This window comes from Scyliorhinus canicula, chromosome 4, assembly GCF_902713615.1.
Source record: "Scyliorhinus canicula chromosome 4, sScyCan1.1, whole genome shotgun sequence".
Classification (NCBI taxonomy): domain Eukaryota; kingdom Metazoa; phylum Chordata; class Chondrichthyes; order Carcharhiniformes; family Scyliorhinidae; genus Scyliorhinus; species Scyliorhinus canicula.
In genome coordinates this window covers 125,882,434-125,902,246 of record NC_052149.1, presented here as the reverse complement: position 1 = coordinate 125,902,246, position 19,813 = coordinate 125,882,434, and the positions used below count along the sequence as shown (strand labels likewise).

At 47.3% G+C, this 19,813-nt stretch overlaps 1 long non-coding RNA gene and 1 gene segment (V, D, J or C); one reads left to right on the top strand and one right to left on the bottom strand.

Annotated features, from left to right (window-relative positions):
• Positions 1 to 1,724: 1,724 nt before the first annotated feature.
• Positions 1,725 to 7,856, bottom strand: LOC119964965. The segment is given in 4 exon segments: positions 1,725 to 2,580; positions 6,722 to 6,756; positions 7,173 to 7,467; positions 7,654 to 7,856. Coding segments are annotated over 4 exon segments (708 nt in total).
• LOC119964983 lies at positions 6,143 to 15,037 on the top strand. Its single transcript, XR_005460410.1, has 2 exons — positions 6,143 to 6,511; positions 14,895 to 15,037. It is a non-coding gene; the product is annotated as an uncharacterized LOC119964983 (long non-coding RNA).
• The last annotated feature ends 4,776 nt before the right edge of the window (positions 15,038 to 19,813 follow it).

Below are 19,813 nucleotides of genomic sequence, written 5' to 3'. Positions count from 1 at the left end.
CCCGGGTCAAGGAGAGATCAACGGGGTGCATGTCCTCCTACGAACATTTGCAGATGACAGGCCGATCTACACAAACCGAAGGTGCCCCGCTGAGGTGAGTATCTCTGGGATGGTAGGAGGTGTTGGAGACAGCTTAGCAGTGCTAGCCTGGCATGCTGGCAGTGCCACCTGGTGACTCTGGAAATGCCATCTGGTCACCCTGGCAATGCCACACTGGACCTGCCAAGATGTCCATGGGGCACTACCAGTATGGCATGAGCACTGCCAGGGTGTCAGGCTGGCACTGCCATGCTGCCCGGGTAGCAGGTTGTCCGAGCCTGGGATCAGGCCCCGTGCGTTCCCTGCCTTTGCCGGGTGGATGGGGGTGGGTCGAGAACCCCCTAATCGGTAATTTGGGGAATCCGGAGGCGACAGTGGGACTCGAGAGCTGGGGTCAGCATTTAAAGATCACCCCCTGATCTCTCCCTGCACTGACGGGCTCAGCTCGCAGGAAGTGGATGTCAGTGCGGCCTCGGAGGCTCCTTCCTCACCAAGGCCCAAATATCCCAGAATCCCGGTTAATAACGGGATCATTTTCAGCACTGCAGGCTCCGGGAAACACCCCACTAAACACTCCCAAAACAGGAGCCTGTTCATTCCCAGTTACATTGCTCCCTGAGTAAATCAGTCGCTGCAGAAATGTTGTGGTGATCGGAGGGCCAGAGACAGATAGTTGGCATTTTGAAGGTGCCGTTGGAAGTGAATTGGGGAATAGGTTTTTCCAGGGATGGATACAGAAAGGGGTAGGGTTGGGGTGTGAAAGGGGGATGTGGGTGGGGAGTGATATAAGGAAGTGATCAGAGAAGGTCTTATCTGTGATTGAAACACTGGGAGTAGTGAGACCACGTGAGGTGGTAAGTTCACATACAATTCATAGACTTCATAGAATTCATAGAATTTACAATGCAGAAGGAGGCCATTCAGCCCATCGAGTGCGCACCGGCCCTTGGAAAGAGCACCCCACCCAAGCTCATGCCTCTACCCTATCCTCGTAACCCAGTAACCCCACCTAACCTTTTTGGACACTGAGGGCAATTTAGCATGGCCAATCCACCTAACCTGCACATCTTTGGACTGTGGGGGAACCGGAGCACCCAAAGAAAAGCCACACAGACACAGGGAGAATATGGGAGAAGGGGGAGGTGGGGAATATGGGTTGGAGAATTGTGATTGTGATGATTTAATCCCAGCAACTTTCAGTCTCTTTTCTGATTTGAATCTTGGAAACTCAGAGATTCCAGATTGTTATAACATGCCTGCTTCCCACTGGCTGGGGACTAATGGCAATCCCACAATCCTTTGGGAGTATGAGATTCCCCAATGAGGGGGTTGGGGCAGAAATCATAAGCAGATTCGCTGCATAAATAAAGCTGGCCAGTTTGGAACCAGCTAGAGAGGAGTGAGCAGCAAGGGAGTTGCTGCTGCTGCTGTTGTATAGATATGTTATTGTAAATAAATGTTATTTCCTTCTATCCTTCAACTTGTGCTGGATTTTTTGTGACCCTCACAAAACAGATAAAACTGATCATTTTAAAATGATTGATAATTGTCTTTGAATCCAATGTTCTGCTGATGTGTCATTGATTGACAGGCCAGCCAGCCAATCATGACAATCACTTGCTGAAATGCAGCCAATCAGCTGATGGGGAGGAGGGACATTTCCAAAGCACACTCGAGACACATACTGAATATTCTTAATGTTTATTACCTTTTACAGATTTACATTGTCAGAAGAAAGACTTGAATAAACAGCCCAGCCAGAGGAAGCTGGAGAAATTCACAGGGAAAATATAGAGATTTTCTCAATGACATGAGAATGCTGTCCATTTAAACGGTGACTAAACCTTAAATTGTAACTGCAGGGTGAGCAGGAAGGAGGTCTGGTTTCCTGAAGCAGAGATTTCAGGGGTCACGTTATTTTGGTACAGCTGACAGTCTTCAGCATCTTAAGAGAGGTTTTACTTGGCATCACGAGTCTGCACTGTCCCATCAAACATTCCCAGGACAGATGCTGCATGGGATTACATGCAGAGTAAATATCCCTCTACACTGTCCCAAAAACATGTCTTAACCCCTGACCCTCAGAAGTGTCTCAGACCTAGTCCCGAGAAGGAAGAGAGTCGGAATTCAGTGCTGACAATGACCTTTGCCCTCCCAGCTCACCCCTGTTCTATTTAAAGTTGTGTCTCCTCTGTGGACTGTCTCTAACACTCTACGCACATTCTGATCTCCTGATGCTCTTGCTGAGGGCAGAGGAGAGGCTCACGTGGGTGAGGGCACAGGAGAAGCTGGCGTTGGACTCCCAGGCAGAGCCAGAGAGGGTCAGCAGGCTGCTGACGCTGTAGGTGTTGTCCGAAGCTCGCAGGTAGTTGCTGGTCTGAACCCCGTCCGAAATGGCTGCACCATCCTTCTTCCACTCCACCACCAGCTCATCGGGATAGAAGTGATTGGCAAGGCACACCAGGGTGGCAGTGCCCTTGGTCTTGACCTCCTCCAGGGAGGGGGGCAGCAGGGTCAGTGTGGGTTGTGAATTCTCACGGCCTGAAAGAGAAGAGAAGGAATTTTAATCGCTGCCATTATAAAGGATTTCAACTTCCAATATATTAACTGGAATCAAGACATGTGTCAATGTATAGATGATCTGGAATTCTGACAATCCATTCTGAGCAACCTTTCTAACTAGTACAGAACAATCCCAACAAGAGAAGGAGCAGTTTTAGACAGTTTTAGAGATTGAATCTGGGCAGGTGAAGGGGTATCAATGGGAGAGTATTTGGGTAATAGTGATCATCATTCAGTTAGATTTAGAGTAATTCTGGAAAAGGGTAAAGATAGACCAAGAGGAAAAGTTTTAAATTGGGGAAAGGGCAATTTTACGAAACTGGGATTTGCCAAAATGGACAGGAAACAGTGACAGAGCAGGGGGAGGATATTCAAGCTGGAGATAGAGAGAGTTCAGAATAAATATGTTCACACAAAGCATTAGTGAGGGACATTGTGAGAGGATAACTAATGAATGAGTGGGACCAATTAGAGAACAAAATGTAACTTGTGTGTGGAGGTAGAAAACATGGAGTTGGTTCTTAATGAATAATTTACATCACATTTCACTAATGCGAGGGACAAAGCAGACATTGGTGTTCAGGAGGAGAAGAATTGTGAAATATTGGATGTGATAAAGATAGTGAGAGAGGAGATATTAATGTGTTTGGCAGCTTTGAAAGGGAAGAAACCCCCAGGCCCGGGTGAAATGTATCCGAGGCTGCTCAGGGAAGAAATAGCGGAGGATCTGACCATTATTTTCCAATCCTCCCTGACTACAGGCTTGGTGTCGGAGGACTGGTGGATGATAATGTTGTTCCATTGTTTAAAAAGGGAGGAAGAGATAGGCTGAGGGAGCGATTTTGAATTTGATGAGGAGGGAACGAGGAGGGTTGATGATGGGAGTGAGTTTGATGTCGACAACATGGGTTTTCCAAGGATTTTGCCAAGTTTCCAATGACAGACGGGTTTGGAAATTAAAAGCTGATGGAATCCAAGGGAAAGTGACTAATTGGATTTCAAATTGGTTCAGTGTCAGGAGGTAAAGGTTTGATGTTAAGCTGATTAAATCATTTTGGAATGTTACTTAGACATTTGTAAAGAAGTTCACTACAAATTCAGCACTGAAATGGTTAATAGTGAGAGTATTTAAAGATGCAGTGTCCCATTTAATCCTATTAAACTATTAGGAAGCTCGAACTATTGATCAGTATTTCTGGGGGAACAGGTTGAACATTAACAAACCTCAAATCACACACAGAACCGGAGAAATTTATCCCAGGATACTGGAGCAGACGTGGATCAACACACTTCACAAAGGATACTGATTGGCTGCCAGTGTAGAAGGTTCTAGATTTCACTTCAAACCTTGCTGCCCAGCCCTGGGCTCAGGTCAAGAGTGAGATTACGATTAGCCTCTGTGTCCAGGGGTCAGAATAATCTATCCTTGCTCCTGTGCGGGAACGTCCGGTTCACCAGCCGCGTGATTATTGGCTGCGTGCCATTCACTGGCGGCAGGATTATATCTGTCCGTCAATTGTCAATGGGATTTGCCACAGCAACCACCCGATGCCGCTGTGAAACCCGCTGGCGGTGATGTGCTGCTGGCGGGAAAATTGAATAGCAACACTGGAGAAATCCGCCTCCTATTTCTGGTGGTCTTGTGTCCAGGTCACACCCCCTAGCCAAGCTGTTCCAGTTTAGATACATAACTGGCATCGACCAGTTACCCAGGTGTGTCCTGTCAACAAAAAGCTGGACAAACCCAATCCGGACAATTACTGTCCGTCAATCATCTCGCGATCATCAGCAAAATGATTGGTGTTGTTAACGACAGTGTTATCAAGTAGCACTTACTCAGCAATAACCTGCTCACTGACGCTCAGTTAAGGATCTGCCAGGGTCTCTCAGCTCCTGACCTCATTACAGCCTTGGTTCAAACATGGACAAAAGAGCTGAACTCCAGCGGTGAGGCCAGAGTGACTGCCCTTTGACATCGAGGCAGCATTTGACCAAGTTTGGTATCAAGGAGCCCGAGCAAAACTGGAGTCAATGGGAATCAGGGGGAAACTCTCCGCTGGTTGGAGTCATACCCAGCACAAAGGAAGATGGCTGTTGTTTGGGGTTTTAACTCTCCAATCTATATTAATGAGCTGGATGAAGGCAATGAGAGTATTGTAGCTAAATTTGCTGATGATAAAATGATAGGTAGGAAAGCAAGTTGTGAGGAGGATACAGAGTCTGAAAAGGGATATTGATAGGTTCAGTGAGTGGGGAGAACATTTGACAGATGGAGTATAATGTGGGGAAATGTGAGCTTGTCCACTTTGTTAGGGAGAATAGAAAAGCAGAATATTATTGACATGGAGAGAGACTGCAGAAAGCTGTGGTACAGAGGGATCTGGGTGTCCTTGTGTATGAATCACAGAACGTTAACCTGCAGGTACAGCAAGTGATGAGGAAGGTCAATGGAATGTTGTCCTTTATTACACGGGGGATGGAGTATAAAAGTAGGGAAGTCTTGCTCCATCGATACAGCACATTGGGGAGACTACACCGTTAGTACTGGGGAAAGGTTTGGTCTCATAGAATCATAGAATTTACAGTGCAGAAGGAGGCCATTCGGCCCATCGAGTGGAAAGAGCACCCTACATTTTCTTTTTTTATTAAATAAATTTATCAAACCCAATTCATTTTTTCCAATTAAGAGGCAATTTGGTGTGGCCAATCCACCTACCCTGCACATTTTGGGGTTGTGGGGGTGGAACACACGCAAACAAAGGGAGAATGCGCAACCTCCACACGGACAGTGACCCAGAGCCGGGATCGTACCTGGGACCTTGGCGCAGTGAGGCAGCAGTGCTAACCACTGTGCCACCATGCAGCCCTCGAAAGAGCACCCTACTTAGGACCACTCCTGCACCCTATCCCCGTAACCACTGATTCCACTGAGGAATGGAATGTCTGATGAGGAAAGGTTGAGCTGGTTGGGTCTGTACTCATTGCAGAATGAGAGGTGATCTTATTGAAACATATAAGATTCCGAGAGAGCTTGACAGGGTGGATGCTGAGAGAATGTTTCCCCCTCGTGGGGAATCGAGAATTAGTGGATACAGTTTAAAAATAAGGGATCTCCATTTAAGGTGGAGATGAGGAGGAATTTCTTCTCTCAGAGGGTCGTTAGTTTTTGGAATTCTCTTTCCCAGAGAGCAGTGCATGCTGGGACATTGAATATATTCAAGGCTGAGTTCGACAGATTTTTGATTGACGAGGGTCAAGGGTTATGGGGACCGACAGGAAAGTGGAGTTTGGGCCATTTTTAAAAGTTAATTTATGGGATGTGTGGGTCTGAAGTGGGAACCTGCCAGCCTGACCTTGTCCAGCCTACAAGTGACTCCAGATCCGCAGTAATGTGTTGACTCTGAAATGTCCTCTGGAATGGCCGAGCAAGACACTCAGTTCAAGGGCAATTAGGGATGGGCAATAAATGCTGGCTCAGCCAGAGATCACACATCACATCAAACAATAAAAATATCTCCAGGGATTTTCAGGAATATTGGATCAGGAATAAATATCAGACTGAACTCGACCCAAAGAGAAAGTAACTGAGAGTCTCCCCAAAAGCCTGGAACACTGAAGCCACTGGATTGTGAGCCCTGCTGGACCTGTTTGTCATCAGAACTTTGCTAAGAGATAAGCAGGGAGTGGAGAGAGCAGAGTTAAAGCTGGGGGAAGTGGGACCTCGGTGTCTCACTGTGCTGCTGCTGCTGCTGTGATCAGTTATATCAGAGAGTGTGACAGGGAGCCAGAGCTCACATCAAACTCTGCCCGTGTCTGTCACACGCAGACTGACAGGAGTCTAGTGAGTGATTTCACTCCATGGTCCAGGAATGTGAACACAGTCTGCAAACGTCCAGATCTCCTCCACACGGTGGGTAAAAGCTGCTTACTTATATCTTGCTGCTTAAAGGGGGGAATGGAACTAAAGAAATACAGCTGGGCACCCTGTTCTACACAGTGTTCTTCAATGAACCATTTCATTCACTGCAGCTCCCACTAACACCTTCAACTATTCAGCATTTGTGTTTGAGAAAGTTTCAGTATTGAAAGGGTTAATAACGGAGGATTGGGGTTTACTTACTCAGTCTGAGCTTGGTTCCTTTACCGAACGTAAGCCACACTGACAGCTTCCAGTGCAGGGGCTGTACAAAAACCTCTGCTCTCTGCTTCACTCACTCACTCTCACCCTCTCTCTGTCTCTCACTGTCTCTCACTCACTCATGTCTTTCTCTCTCACTCTTTCTCACTCTCTGTTTCTCTCAATGTCTCTGTGTTTTGTTGGGAGATTTGAAAAGTCTAATTTTGAATGATAAATCATTCAGCTGCTCTTCATAACGTGGACATGGAGAATAAAAAACCTGAGGCCTTCAGTGACTGGAGAGTGTAGTGGACAGTGAAAATAATGTGTTCAGGTTCCTTTCTTGTGTTTATATAAAACTGTTCATATGTTATATAAAACTGTGCTTAGTGTCAGGAGAGGAGGTGGTGCTGTGGATATTGAGGTTTTTGTAAGGCTCTGTATCACTGTGTAGGGGTTGCTGTAACCTTGCTGACAGTAATAATCAGCGACATCCTCATTCTGTACATTGCTGATTGTCAGGGTGAATCGTGTTCCAGATCCACTGCCGGTGAATCGGTCGGATATTCCTGTGAACCGGCTTGTTGCATCATAGATCAGCAGAGCCGGTTTCTGACCTTCTCGCTGTTGATACCAAGCAACATAACTGCTAGCAGATTGACTGGCCGTACAGGTGATGGTCGCGGTCTGGCCCAGGCTCAATGACAGCACCGGGGGAGACTGGGTCATGATGGTGTCTCCACTGATACCTGAGGGGTAATAGAGAAACAGAGTGAAGTAAGAACTGTCACAGAAAGAGCCTGTACAATGAGATATTGTTGGAGACACTGACTGTTCCTCTGCTTTCAGCATTTTCCCTTCAATCACAAGTCAGTAGAATTGGATTGAAATGGAGAGCAGGAAAATATTCAAGGTGGAAGGAGAGAGATTTGTACCTGCGATGCAGAATGCCAGAGGCCAGATCAGCTGGATGGCTGAAATCATGGTGTCTGCTCCTGTCCCTGTGCCTGGTTACTGATAAACTCTCCCTTCACTGGGCTCTGCTTTATAAAGCTGCAGCCTGTGAGAGTCTGACTGCCCGTTCCTCAGTATGTAAATGGTATGAGGCAGAGACACCACGTCAGCACCTTCACTTCCTCTTCTCTCTCACTCCTCTCCTCTCTCACTCCCTCCCTCAATATCAGTCCCTCAGTTTCTGTCTCTCCCCCTCTCTCTCTGTCTCTCTGTCTTGTTCTTCCTGTCTCACTGTATCTGCTTGCTCTCCCCCCTCTCTCCCTCCATTGATACCTGTCCCTCAGACTCTCTCTCTGTCTCTCTCTTTCACCCTGATTTTATCTCTCTTTCTCCCTCACTTTATTTCTCTATTTGTTCCTTTGTGTTTTCATCTCCCTCTACCTGAGAGGAGGGAACAATCTCATTCACTCTATTAGTCCCCTCAGGATATCTTTATTGAAGATCATGTCTCGTTCTTCTGGACTTTTATCCCTGTACAGCTGCAGTAAAATGTCCCTGTTTTTATTTTCTGTTCCACTTATAATAAACACCAACATTCCATTTCCCTTCCTGATCACTTGCTGGACCTGCAGACTAACGTGATCTGTAGTTACAGCTTGCCAACGCATAACAAAGCATTTACCCCACTCCCTGATATCTGTTAACCAAAAAATCCTACATCCATATTCAGATATTACACTGTATACCATGAGATCATGGGCGGGATTCTCCAGCCACACCCACCCGGTGACCGGACATTCCGCCCGAGGTCAAAGGACATTTACATGGTCCGCGCCCCACCCGTGATGACCCTGCGGCGAAGAATCCAGCCCCATATCTTGTGCAGTAACATTTCGTGTGGCACCTGACCAAATACCTTTTGGAATTCCGTGTACATCACATCTACAGCTTCCCCTTTTTCCTCCTTCTGACTTCCTCAAAGATGGATGAGCTCAAGCGAGAGCACAACAGGCCGAAGATTCGCACCCCAAGTGCCATTCCAGAACACCCCTGACCTCACTGACCTGGTAATTCTGACCTCACTGACCTGTTACCCCTGACCTCACTGACCTGTTAATTCTGACCTCACTGACCTGTTAATTCTGAACTCACTGACCTGTTAATTCTGACCTCACTGAGCTGGTACCCCTGACCTCACTGACCTTTTACCCCTGACCTCACTGACCTGTTAATTCTGACCTCACTGACCTGTTAATTCTGACCTCACTGACCTGTTATTCCCTACATCACTAATCTGTTACCCCTGACCTCACTGACCTGTTAATTCTGACCTCACTGACCTGTTAAATCTGACCTCACTGACATGTTAATTCTGACCTCACTGACCTGTTAATTCTGACCTCACTGACCTGTTAAATCTGACCTCACTGACCTGTTAATTCTGACCTCACTGACCTGTTAATTCTGACCTCACTGACCTGTTATTCCCTACATCACTTATCTGTTAGCCCTGATCTCACTGACCTGTTACCTTTGAACTCACTGATCTATTGCCCCTAACCTCACTGACCTCTTACCCCTGACCTTACTGACCTCCAATTCCCTCCATGGCCTCACTCCTCCCTACCTCTGCATCCTGCTGCAGACTCACATTCCCTCCCTCACCCTTCCATCCTCTGACTCTGGTCTCCTGCCCATCGCTACTTCCTTCATCCCACCATTGACAGCAGAGCCTTCAGATGCCTAGGGCCTGATCTCTGAACTCTCACCCTTAAACCCTCCCCCTCTCCAGGTCACTCCACTCCATCAAACTCCTTCCTTCAATCCAAGCCTTCGATTAACCTTCCTTAAATACCCCCAACTCCCCCGCTCCTCTTACTGCCGCTCTGTGTAACATCCTGGGATGTTTTGTACATTAAGGCACTATTTAAATTCATTTTGTGTGGGGATTTTGTTTGGGGACAGAATTAGACAAAGTAGTGATGGCTCCTTCAGTCAAATATCCTGATGAAAGGGTTCAAACTGCCCCAAACAGAATGGGGAAGAGGCTGATGTTATATTTTTTTAATGTATCCATTCATGTGATGTGGGTGTCACTGGCTGGATCAGCATTTATTGCCCATCCCTAATTGCCCCAGCGGATGTGGTGATGAGCTGCCTTCTTGAACCGCTACAGACCCTGAGTTGTAGGTACACCCACAGTGCTGTTAGGGAGGGCATTCCTGCATTTTGATCCTGAATTCTGAACCTTGTCGCTCGCCTGAGGTGTGGTGTCCCTCAGGTTAAATCACCACCAGCCAGATCTCCCTGTCTAAGGGGAAAGCAGCCTATGGTCATCTGGGACTATGATGACTTTGCTATTTATGTGGCTCGCCCAGTTCAGTATCTGGTTCATGGTAAACTCCCAGGATGTTAATAATGGGGGATTCAATGATGGTACACAATTCATTGAATGTCACGAGGCAATGGTTGGATTCTCTCTTGTTGGAGATGGACATTGCCTGGCATTTCTGTGGTGTTAATGTTACTTACCACTTGTCAAATCAACTCTGGATACTGTCCAGTCTTGCTGCACTTGGACAAGGACTGCTTCATTATCTGAGGAGTCGTGATTGGTGGTGAACATTGTGCAGTCATCCGCAAACATCCCCACTTCTGACCTTATGATGGAAGGGAGGTCATTGATGAAGCAGCTGAAGATGGTTGGGCCTTGAACACTACCCTGAGCAACTCCTGCAGTTATGTCCTGAAGCTGAGATGATTGACCTCCAACTACAGCAACCATCTTCCTTTGTGCCGTGTATGAGACCAACCAGCGGATGGTTTTGCCCCAATTCTCATTGACTCCAGTTTAGCTTGGGCTCCTTGATGCCACACTCGGTCAAATGCTGCCTTGTTAGGGGGGCAGCAAGTTCTGGAGCACAAGTCTTCAATACTATTGCTGGAATATTGTCAGGGCCCATAGGCTTTGAGTATCCAGTGCCTTCAGCCATTTATTAATATCACGTGGAGTGAATCGTATTGGCTGAAGACTGACATCTGTGATATGGAGACCTCAGGAGGAGACCGAGATGGATCATCCACTCGGCCCTTCTGGCTGAAGATTGTTGTGAATGCTTCCGCCTTGTCTTTAGTACGAATGCACTGGGTTCTTCCATCATTGAGGATGAGGATATTTGTGGAGCCTCCTCCTCCAGTGAGTTGTTTAATTGTCCACCAACATTCACAGCTGGATGTGGTAGGACTGCAGAGCTTAGATCTTATCCATTGGTTGTGGGATCGTTTAGCTCTGTCTGTCACTAGCTGAAAGCGCTGTTTGATACACAAGTAGTCCTGTGTTGTAATGCACCAGATTGCCTGGTGTTGTTCCTGGCGTGCTCTCCTGCACTCTTCATTAAACCAGGGTTGCACCCCTGGCTCAGTGATAATGGTAGAGTGGGAGATATGCAGAGTCATGAGGTTGCAGATGGTGGTTCAGTCCAATTCTGCTGCTGCTGATGACCCACACCACCTCATGGATGCCCAGTATTGAGTTACTAGATCTGTTCTGAATCTATCCCATTCAGCACTGTGGTAGTGCCACACAACAGAATAGAGTGTGTCCTCAATATGAAGATGGATCTTTGTCTCCACAAGGACTGTGTGGTGGTCACTCCTACCGATACTGTCATGGACAGATGTATCTGTGGAATGTAGATTGTTGAGGATGAGGCCAAGTATGTTTGTCCCGGGGCAGCACGGTGGCACAGTGGTTAGCATTGCTGCCTACGGCGCTGAGGACCCGGGTTCGAATCCCGGCCCTGGGTCACTGTCTGTGTGGAGTTTGCACATTCTCCTCCCGACAGTATACCACTTTGCCGCCACCTCTGCTGGGTCTGTCCTGCTGGTGAGACAGGACATACCCTGGGAATGGTGATATTGTCTGGGACATTGGGCACAATTCTCCAGCCTCTTTGCGTTCTCGCTCAAACAAGGCCGGTGAATAGCGGGAGAGGACAAAAATGAGATCCGTGCCAGGTGCTAAACAGCTTGCGATGTAACCGGCCGCTCCCATAGGCCAAACCAGGATCTCGCCGTAGCGCGTTGAGAAACCAATTATCACCACGTAAGCCCTATTTCCAAACAATTAACGGGAGCGACCCCATATCCAACGGCCTCCCATCATTCAGCCGCGTCCCCAGCAAGTGGTCATGCTGACGCCGATTAGTACTCCATTTAAAATGGTGAACCTGGCGGAAGGGCTTCTGTGGGGAGCTGAGGAGGTGAGTAGCCATCTTTACTCACAGGCAAAGAGCCCGGGGGCACTGGGTTTGCCAACCCAGTGCTGGATGGGGGATGAGGGACCCTCGGCTGGGGATGGGTTTTCCACCGAGGTGTGTGTATCTGCACTGGTGGAGGGGGGGATGGCAGCTGTGACACGATTATAAAGGTTGTATCCTTGGAGATCTCCTCTGAGGTGTTCTGCTCGGTGTCAGGAGAGGGGGCCTCACGGGAAGGGCTGGTGCCGTCGGCTGGAGGACTTGCGGGAGAATAGACATGTGGTCAGTGGGAGGGATGGGCCAGTCAGTAAGGGAATAATAACTCATGTTTGACAGGTCCCTGGGTGGATTCTGGTGGTTCCTCACATCAGCAGCATCCGCCAGCCTCCGTGTGGGTGACTATTCTGTCCTCGGCTACACCGTCACATCCAGGGCCTGCTCCTCAAATAGGTGAGGATTCTAATGTCCACCAGTCTGAGCCCTCTCCCGATGGTTATGGGAGAGCTTTTCCTGAGGAGACACAGAGAGGGCATCGTTAGCTACAAGCGTTGTTCACAGTGGTGGGAGAGGGGGGTGTGATGGAGGGGTGAAGTGCTTTTCGACTTTGTTAGTGGGGGGTTAGCGAACGTGGTATCGTTGAATCAGCTGGTGAGCCTTTATTTGAGACAAGAAATCCGTGAGGCCTCGTCAATGGACCAATTAACGCGGAATAGAGTTGCCGGCTCGCTGGGCTGAGAGCCGGGAACTTTGCAGCAATTCCCGCTCGCTAACACTTTGAAATGTTTCCGGAGAATTGCGCGCATTATCTGTGAGGCATAATTCTGAAAGTATGACTGTGTCTGAACAGTCAGTGGGACAGCTCCCCCAATTCTGACACATGTCCCCAGATATCAGGAAGGAGGGACTTTGTAGGGTCGACAGGGCTGGGTTTGCTGCTGTTGTTTCCGGGGTCTATGTCTATGTCGGGTGGTCTGTTCGGTTTCATTCCTTTTAGAATTTTCAGCTATTTGATACAACTGAGTGGCTATTTCAGAGTCAACCACATTGCTGTGGGTCTGGAGTCACATGTAGGCCAGACCAGGTAAGGGCGGCAGATTCCCTTCCCTAAAGGACATTAGTGAACCAGACGGGTATGTGCGACAATCGACAATGGTTTCTGATGTGTTGGACAGGCCGGGTCGATGTGGACTGCGTTTGATGCAGTGTAGCGAGAGACAGACTTCCAACACTTGATGAGATGCAACACGATTTTATTTAACATCTAAACTATTATACATGTTCAACTGTGGGTTGACACGATGCTGAATTGACTGGAGACCTGATGCTAGCCTGACCAGACTAACTGACTACCACATGGTGATTGCACAGGTTATGCTCATGAGCTCTGACTGTCTCAGAGGCTGGATCCCGAGAGAGCGGGAAAACTGGTGCCCTCTGGCTTTATAGTGGTCGTGTCCTGTCTGGTGATTGGCTGCTGTGTTCTGTGTGCTTACTGGTCATCCTGTGTGTCCACCAGCTGCCATGGTGGGATTTGAACCTGTGACCAGAGCATTAGCCTGGGCCTCTGGATTACTAGTCCAGTGACATTACCACTACACCACGGCCTCCCCCACATTGTGCTGTGGGGCTCCATGGAACTGTATCCCAGCATGAAGTGTCCCTCAGGAGGGGAGAGGGAATGTTCGGAGCCCTGAGCTCCATTTCCCAGCCCAGGCATTTTGTCTTCCAATGAATGAATGAGATGCCAATTTGGAGCCAGGTTAGGGACAGTCTCGTGCTGTGGACCCAGGCCTACAAGAGGCAATTGGAGATATCCCTGAAAGGGAAAGATTTGCTGGGTTATGGGGATAGAGAGGGGGAGTGGGACTAATTGGGTAAATCACAGCACGATGGGCAGAATGGCCTTCTTCTGTGCTGGAAGATTCGAGGTAGTGGACACGGTTCACAGTTTTCTCCCGTGTCAGTAACAAACATCCAGCTGCTCTGAGCCCCTTCTTTCACTTCCTCTGTTGGTTACGTTTCAATCTTCCGATCTGACAGTCTTTGCTGTTATTTTTTACACTGGGGGTTTCTGCTGTGGTCTGAATCTCTAACAATAACTGTCCAATCAGTGAAAAGAACAGCAGCTCAGAGCAGTCAGGACTGAGGGGCCAGGCTCACTGGGAAACACATTGGGAAGATCAAAGCCATCGTCTTCAGCTCCCGATACAAACTCCATCCCTCTCCCTGAGCTCTGTCTGCTGCTCAACCAGACTCTTTACAACATTGGCCTCATCTCTCTGTTCCTCCACAATTCCCAGCTTCCCACCATTTAGAAAAGACTCTGATTTCTCTTTCTTTGGTCAGTAATTGTGTTATCTATTCTTTCATCCAAGTCATTGATAAATAGAATGAAAAGCTGAGACTTAAGCATGGAACACACAGACATTATCCCCACTCCCTGTTTCCGACATCTTAACCAATTCTTTATCCTTGGAAAAAGATCTCCTCAAACAGCCTCTCATGTGGAACCTTCTAGAATGTCTTCTGGAAATAAATAACACCCACAGACATTCCCTTATCTACCACATTGGTGACCTCGTTAACAAATGTAACCATGTTAGTGAACCATGTCTGACCCTTTTTAAATCCGTGTTGACTCTCTCGGATCAGTTCATATTTCTCACTCATTTTGTGTCTAATCACAGATTCCAGTCACTTCCCCATAACAGACATTAAACTGAGATGTTAATTGTGAATGACTCTTGTTAACAGCTAGCACAGATATGAGGGGCTGAATGGCCTCCTCCTGTACTGTTGACGTATCTGGCTCCCTGACTGAAACATATGGATAGGAACAGGAGGTGGGCTGGAGCTTAAACAATGAGTTGAATGTAGGCGGAGTGTCATTAATGGGTAATGGACAATGGACATTGTGTACATGAGCTTCTTGAAAAGATGTCTTTCTCTGTTTCCCTTTCCAGCTCCAGGGCTCTCATTCAGGAGCTGAAAGAATATTTAGTGAAGAATGTAACGACCTGAGTTCCATCTCTCCCTCTGAATTTCCGAACAGACAAAGTATAAAGATCCATGTAAAACAACAATAAAATATTTATTCACATGATAATCAGTGAGTTTTATTTTGGCACAAAATATTCCTTTCCAGTGAGTATGCATTTCACAATCCAATCCTTGTACACAGCAGCAACACACTTCATGGTTCAATATGTATACACAGATACATCACACTTCACAATCCAGTCTGTGTGCACAGATACATCACACTTCACAATCCAGTCTGTGTACACAGGTACATCACACTTCACAATCCAGTCAGTGTACACAGGTACATCACACTACACAATCCAGTCTGTGTACACAGGTACATCACACTTCACAATCCAGTCTGTGTGCACAGGTACATCACACTTCACAATCCAGTCTGTGTACACAGATACATCACACTTCATAATCCAGTCTGTGTACACAGATACATCACACGTCACAATCCATACTGTGTACACAGGTACATCTCACGTCACAATCTAGTCTGTGTACACAGGTACATCACACTTCACAATCTAGTCTGTGTACACAGGTACATCACACTTCACAATCCAGTCTGTGTACACAGGTACATCACACGTCACAATCACAGTTTCAATATACAATGCCTACAAAGCCTCGTGTGTGTCGTCGATGGAACACTGCCCCATGGGGACGCCCACTATCCTGGTGAATCCCGTGTGTGTAGTCGATGGCCTCCTGCACCATGGGGATGCCCACTGTTGTGGTAAAGCCCCGTGTTTGTTGCTCCAATCCAAGCTGTCCAGTAAAATTGTAATCAGCTCATGATTGAACCCCATTTTGTCACCTGTTGTTTACCAAGATCCTGTGTGGGATTCTCCGACCCCCCGCCGGGTCAGAGAATCGCAGGGGGCCGGCGTTAATCCCGCTCCGACGTGTCCCGTATACTCCGGCACCGGAGATTCGGCGGGGGCGGGAATCGCTCCGCGCCAGTCAGCCCCCCCCCCCCCCCCCCGGCGATTCTCTGGCCTGCGATGGGCCGAAGTCCCGCCGCTGTCAAGCCTCTCCTGCCGTAGATCAAACTACCTACCTTACCAGCAGGGGCAGGCCGCAGGCAGGCAGGCAGGCAGGCTCTGGGGTCCTGGATCCTGCGGGGGGGGCGCCGGGCGATCTAGCCCCGGGGGGTGCCCCCACAGTGGCCTGGTCCGCGATCAGGGCCCACCGATCGGCGGGCGGGCCAGTGGAGTGGGGGCACTCGTTTCCTTCCGCCTTCACCATAGTCTTCACCATGGCGGTGGTGGAAGTGACCCCCTCCCCTGCGGATGTGCGGGGATGACGTCAGCAGATGCTGACACTCCGGCGCATGTGCGGACTTTTGCCCACTGGCGAAGTCCCTTCAGCCAAAGGCCGTCCACGCCAGCCGGCGGAGCGCCAACCACTCCGGCGCGGGCCTAGCCCCTCAATGTTAGGGCGTGGCCCCTAAAGGTGCGGAGACTTCCGCACCTTTGGGGCGGCCCGACGCCGAAGTGGTTCATGCCACTCCATGACGCCGGGATCCCCGCCCCGCCGGGTAGGGGAGAATCCCGGTCCCTGTGTCCATTTTAACGTTATTTTTCCCGGACATTCCCATCCTGATATCGCAGTCAGATCCTGTCCACTCATTGTCCATCTCGGGGCATGTTACTAGAACTGGTATCCTCTTTACTCCATGGATTGTTTCAGACAGGATACTGGGGCCACTGATAAAACATGTTTACTCAGACCACTATGTAATCTGCTGACCACACAACCCGTGTGTCTCAAAAACATGGGCAAGTTAGTTAGCGTAAATCCCATCATGCATTGTGGCCACTGCTTGTAGCTAGAGTTTACATGGTTATCACTGCTCTGTCCTAAAATACAGGTTTAATGGTTAATACTGGTTACTGGGTATACTTTCGATGATTAATCTCAATCCTTAATAAACAAACTTATGTAGAGCTACTCTAGTGTCATCATAGCTATTCAGTTTAAGAGGTCTCATCTCTGGACACACCCTTCAATACCCCTTTTGGTGCTTGGCTAGCCCAAGAATACACCATTGAATGGAAATACTGAACTTGTTGGAGTCAAGCCTAGGTGTGGAATGCTCAACAGGTAAGAGCTGTAACAGTTCCTTTTTATTTAGCAAACGACTGTCTTTCCGCCATTTCAAAATGCAGTTTCTGAGGCAACAGAGCGTAATAAAAAAGACAAGCAATATAAACAGCAGCAGAATTACAACAACATGCAATATAGTTATACATTACTGATTGAGGTGTTAAGATTCAAAACAGAGGTATTAAAGCCAACATAAGTTTACTTTACCTGAATGCTCGTAGTATTCGGAAGAAGGTAATTGAGTTGATGGCACAAATCATCGTGAATGACTATGATTTAGTGGCCATTACTGAAACATGGTTAAAGGATGGTCAAGACTGGGAGTTAAATATCCAAGGGTATCAAACTATTCGGAAGGATAGAGTGGATGGTAAGGGAGGTGGTGTAGCTCTGTTATTTAAGGATGACATCTGGGCAATAGTAAGGGATGACATCGGTGCTATGGAGGATAACGTTGAATCCATTTGGGTGGAAATCAGGAATAGTAAGGCGAAAAAGTCACTGATAGAAGTAGTCTATCGGCCACCAAATAGTAACGTTATGGTGGGGCAGGCAATAAACAAAGAAATAACTGATGCATGTAGAAATGGTACAGCAGTTATCATGGGGGATTTTAATCTACATGTCGATTAGTTTAACCAGGTCGGTCAAGGAGGAGTTTATAGAATGTATCCGCGATAGTTTCCTAGAACAGTATGTAATGGAACCTAGAAGGGAACAAGCGGTCATAGATCTGGTCCTGTGTAATGAGACAGGATTGATTAATGATCTCATAGTTAGGGATCATCTCGGAAGGAGCAATCACTTTTTTTTAAATTTAGAGTACCCAATTATTTTTTTCCAATTAAGGGGCAATTTAGTGTGGCCAATCCACCTATCTTGCACATCTTTGGGTTGTGGGGGTGAAACCCACGCAGACACGGGGAGAATGTGCAAACTCCTCACGGACAGTGACCCAGAGCCGGGATTCGAACCCGAGTCCTCAGCGCCGTAGGCAGCAATGCTAACCACTGTGCCACCGTGCTGCCCCTGAAGCAGCAATCACAATATGGTGGAATTTAAAATACAAATGGAGGGTGAGAAGGTAAAATCAAACACTCGTGTTTTGTGCTTAAACAAAGAAGATTACAATAGGATGAGAGAAGAGCTAGCTAAGGTAGACTGGGAGAAAAGACTTTATGGTGAAACAGTTGAGGAACAGTGGAGAACCTTCCAAGCGATTTTTCACAGTGCTCAGCAACGGTTTATACCAACAAAAAGGAAGGACGGTAGAAAGAGGGAAAATCGACCGTGGATATCTAAGGAAATAAGGGAGAGTATCAAATTGAAAGAAAAAGCATACAAAGTGGCAAGGATTAGTGGGAGACGAGAGGACTGGGAAATCTTTAGGGGGCAACAGAAAGCTACTAAAAAAGCTATAAAGAAGAGTAAAATAGATTATGAGAGTAAACTTGCTCAGAATATAAAAACAGATAATAAAAGTTTCTACAAATATATAAAACAAAAAAGAGTGGCTAAGGTAAATATTGGTCCTTCAGAGGATGAGAAGGGAGGTTTAATAATGGGAAATGAGGAAATGGCTGAGGAACTGAACAGGTTTTTTGGGACGGTCTTCACAGTGGAAGACACAAATAACATGCCAGCGACTGATAGAAATGAGGCTAAGACAGGTGAGGACCTTGATATGATTGTTATCACTAAGGAGGTAGTGATGAGCAAGCTAATGGGGCTAAAGGTAGAAAAGTCTCCTGGCCCTGATGGAATGCATCCCAGAGTGCTAAAAGAGATGGCTAGGGAAATTGCAAATGCACTAGTGATAATTTACCAAAATTCACTAGACTCTGGGATGGTCCCGGCGGATTGGAAATTAGCAAACGTGACACCACTGTTTAAAAAAGGAGGTAGGCAGAAAGCGGGTAATGATAGACTCGTGAACTTAACTTCGGCAGTAGGGAAGATGCTAGAATCTATCATCAAGGAAGAAATAGCGAGGCATCTGGATGGAAATTGTCCATTGGGCAGACGCAGCATGGGTTCAGAAAGGGCAGGTCGTGCCTAACTAATTTAGTGGAATTTTTTGAGGACATTACCAGAGCAGTAGATAACGGGGAGCCAATGGATGTGGTATATCTGGATTTCCAGAAAGCCTTTGACAAGGTGCCACACAAAAGGTTGCTGCATAAGATAAAGATGCATGGCATTAAGGGTAAAGTAGTAGCATGGATAGAGGATTGGTTAATTAATAGAAAGCAAAGAGTGGGGATTAATGGGTGTTTCTCTGGTTGGCAATCAGTAGCTAGTGGTGTCCCTCAAGGATCAGTGTTGGGCCCACAATTGTTCACAATTTACATAGATGATTTGGAGTTGGGGACCAAGGGCAATGTGTCCAAGTTTGCAGACGACACTAAGATGAGTGGTAAAGCGAAAAGTGCAGAGGATACTGGAAGTCTGCAGAGGGATTTGGATAGGTTAAGTGAATGGCCTAAGGTCTGGCAGATGGAATACAATGTTGACAAATGTGAGGTTATCCATTTTGGTGGGAATAACAACAAAAGGGATTATTATTTAAATTATAAAATATTAAAGCATGCTGCTGTGTAGAGACCTGGGTGTGCTCGTGCATGAGTTGCACAAAGTTGGTTTACAGGTGCAACAGGTGATTAAGAAGGCTAATGGAATTTTGTCCTTCATTGCTAGAGGGATGGAGTTTAAGACTTGGGAGGTTATGCTGCAATTG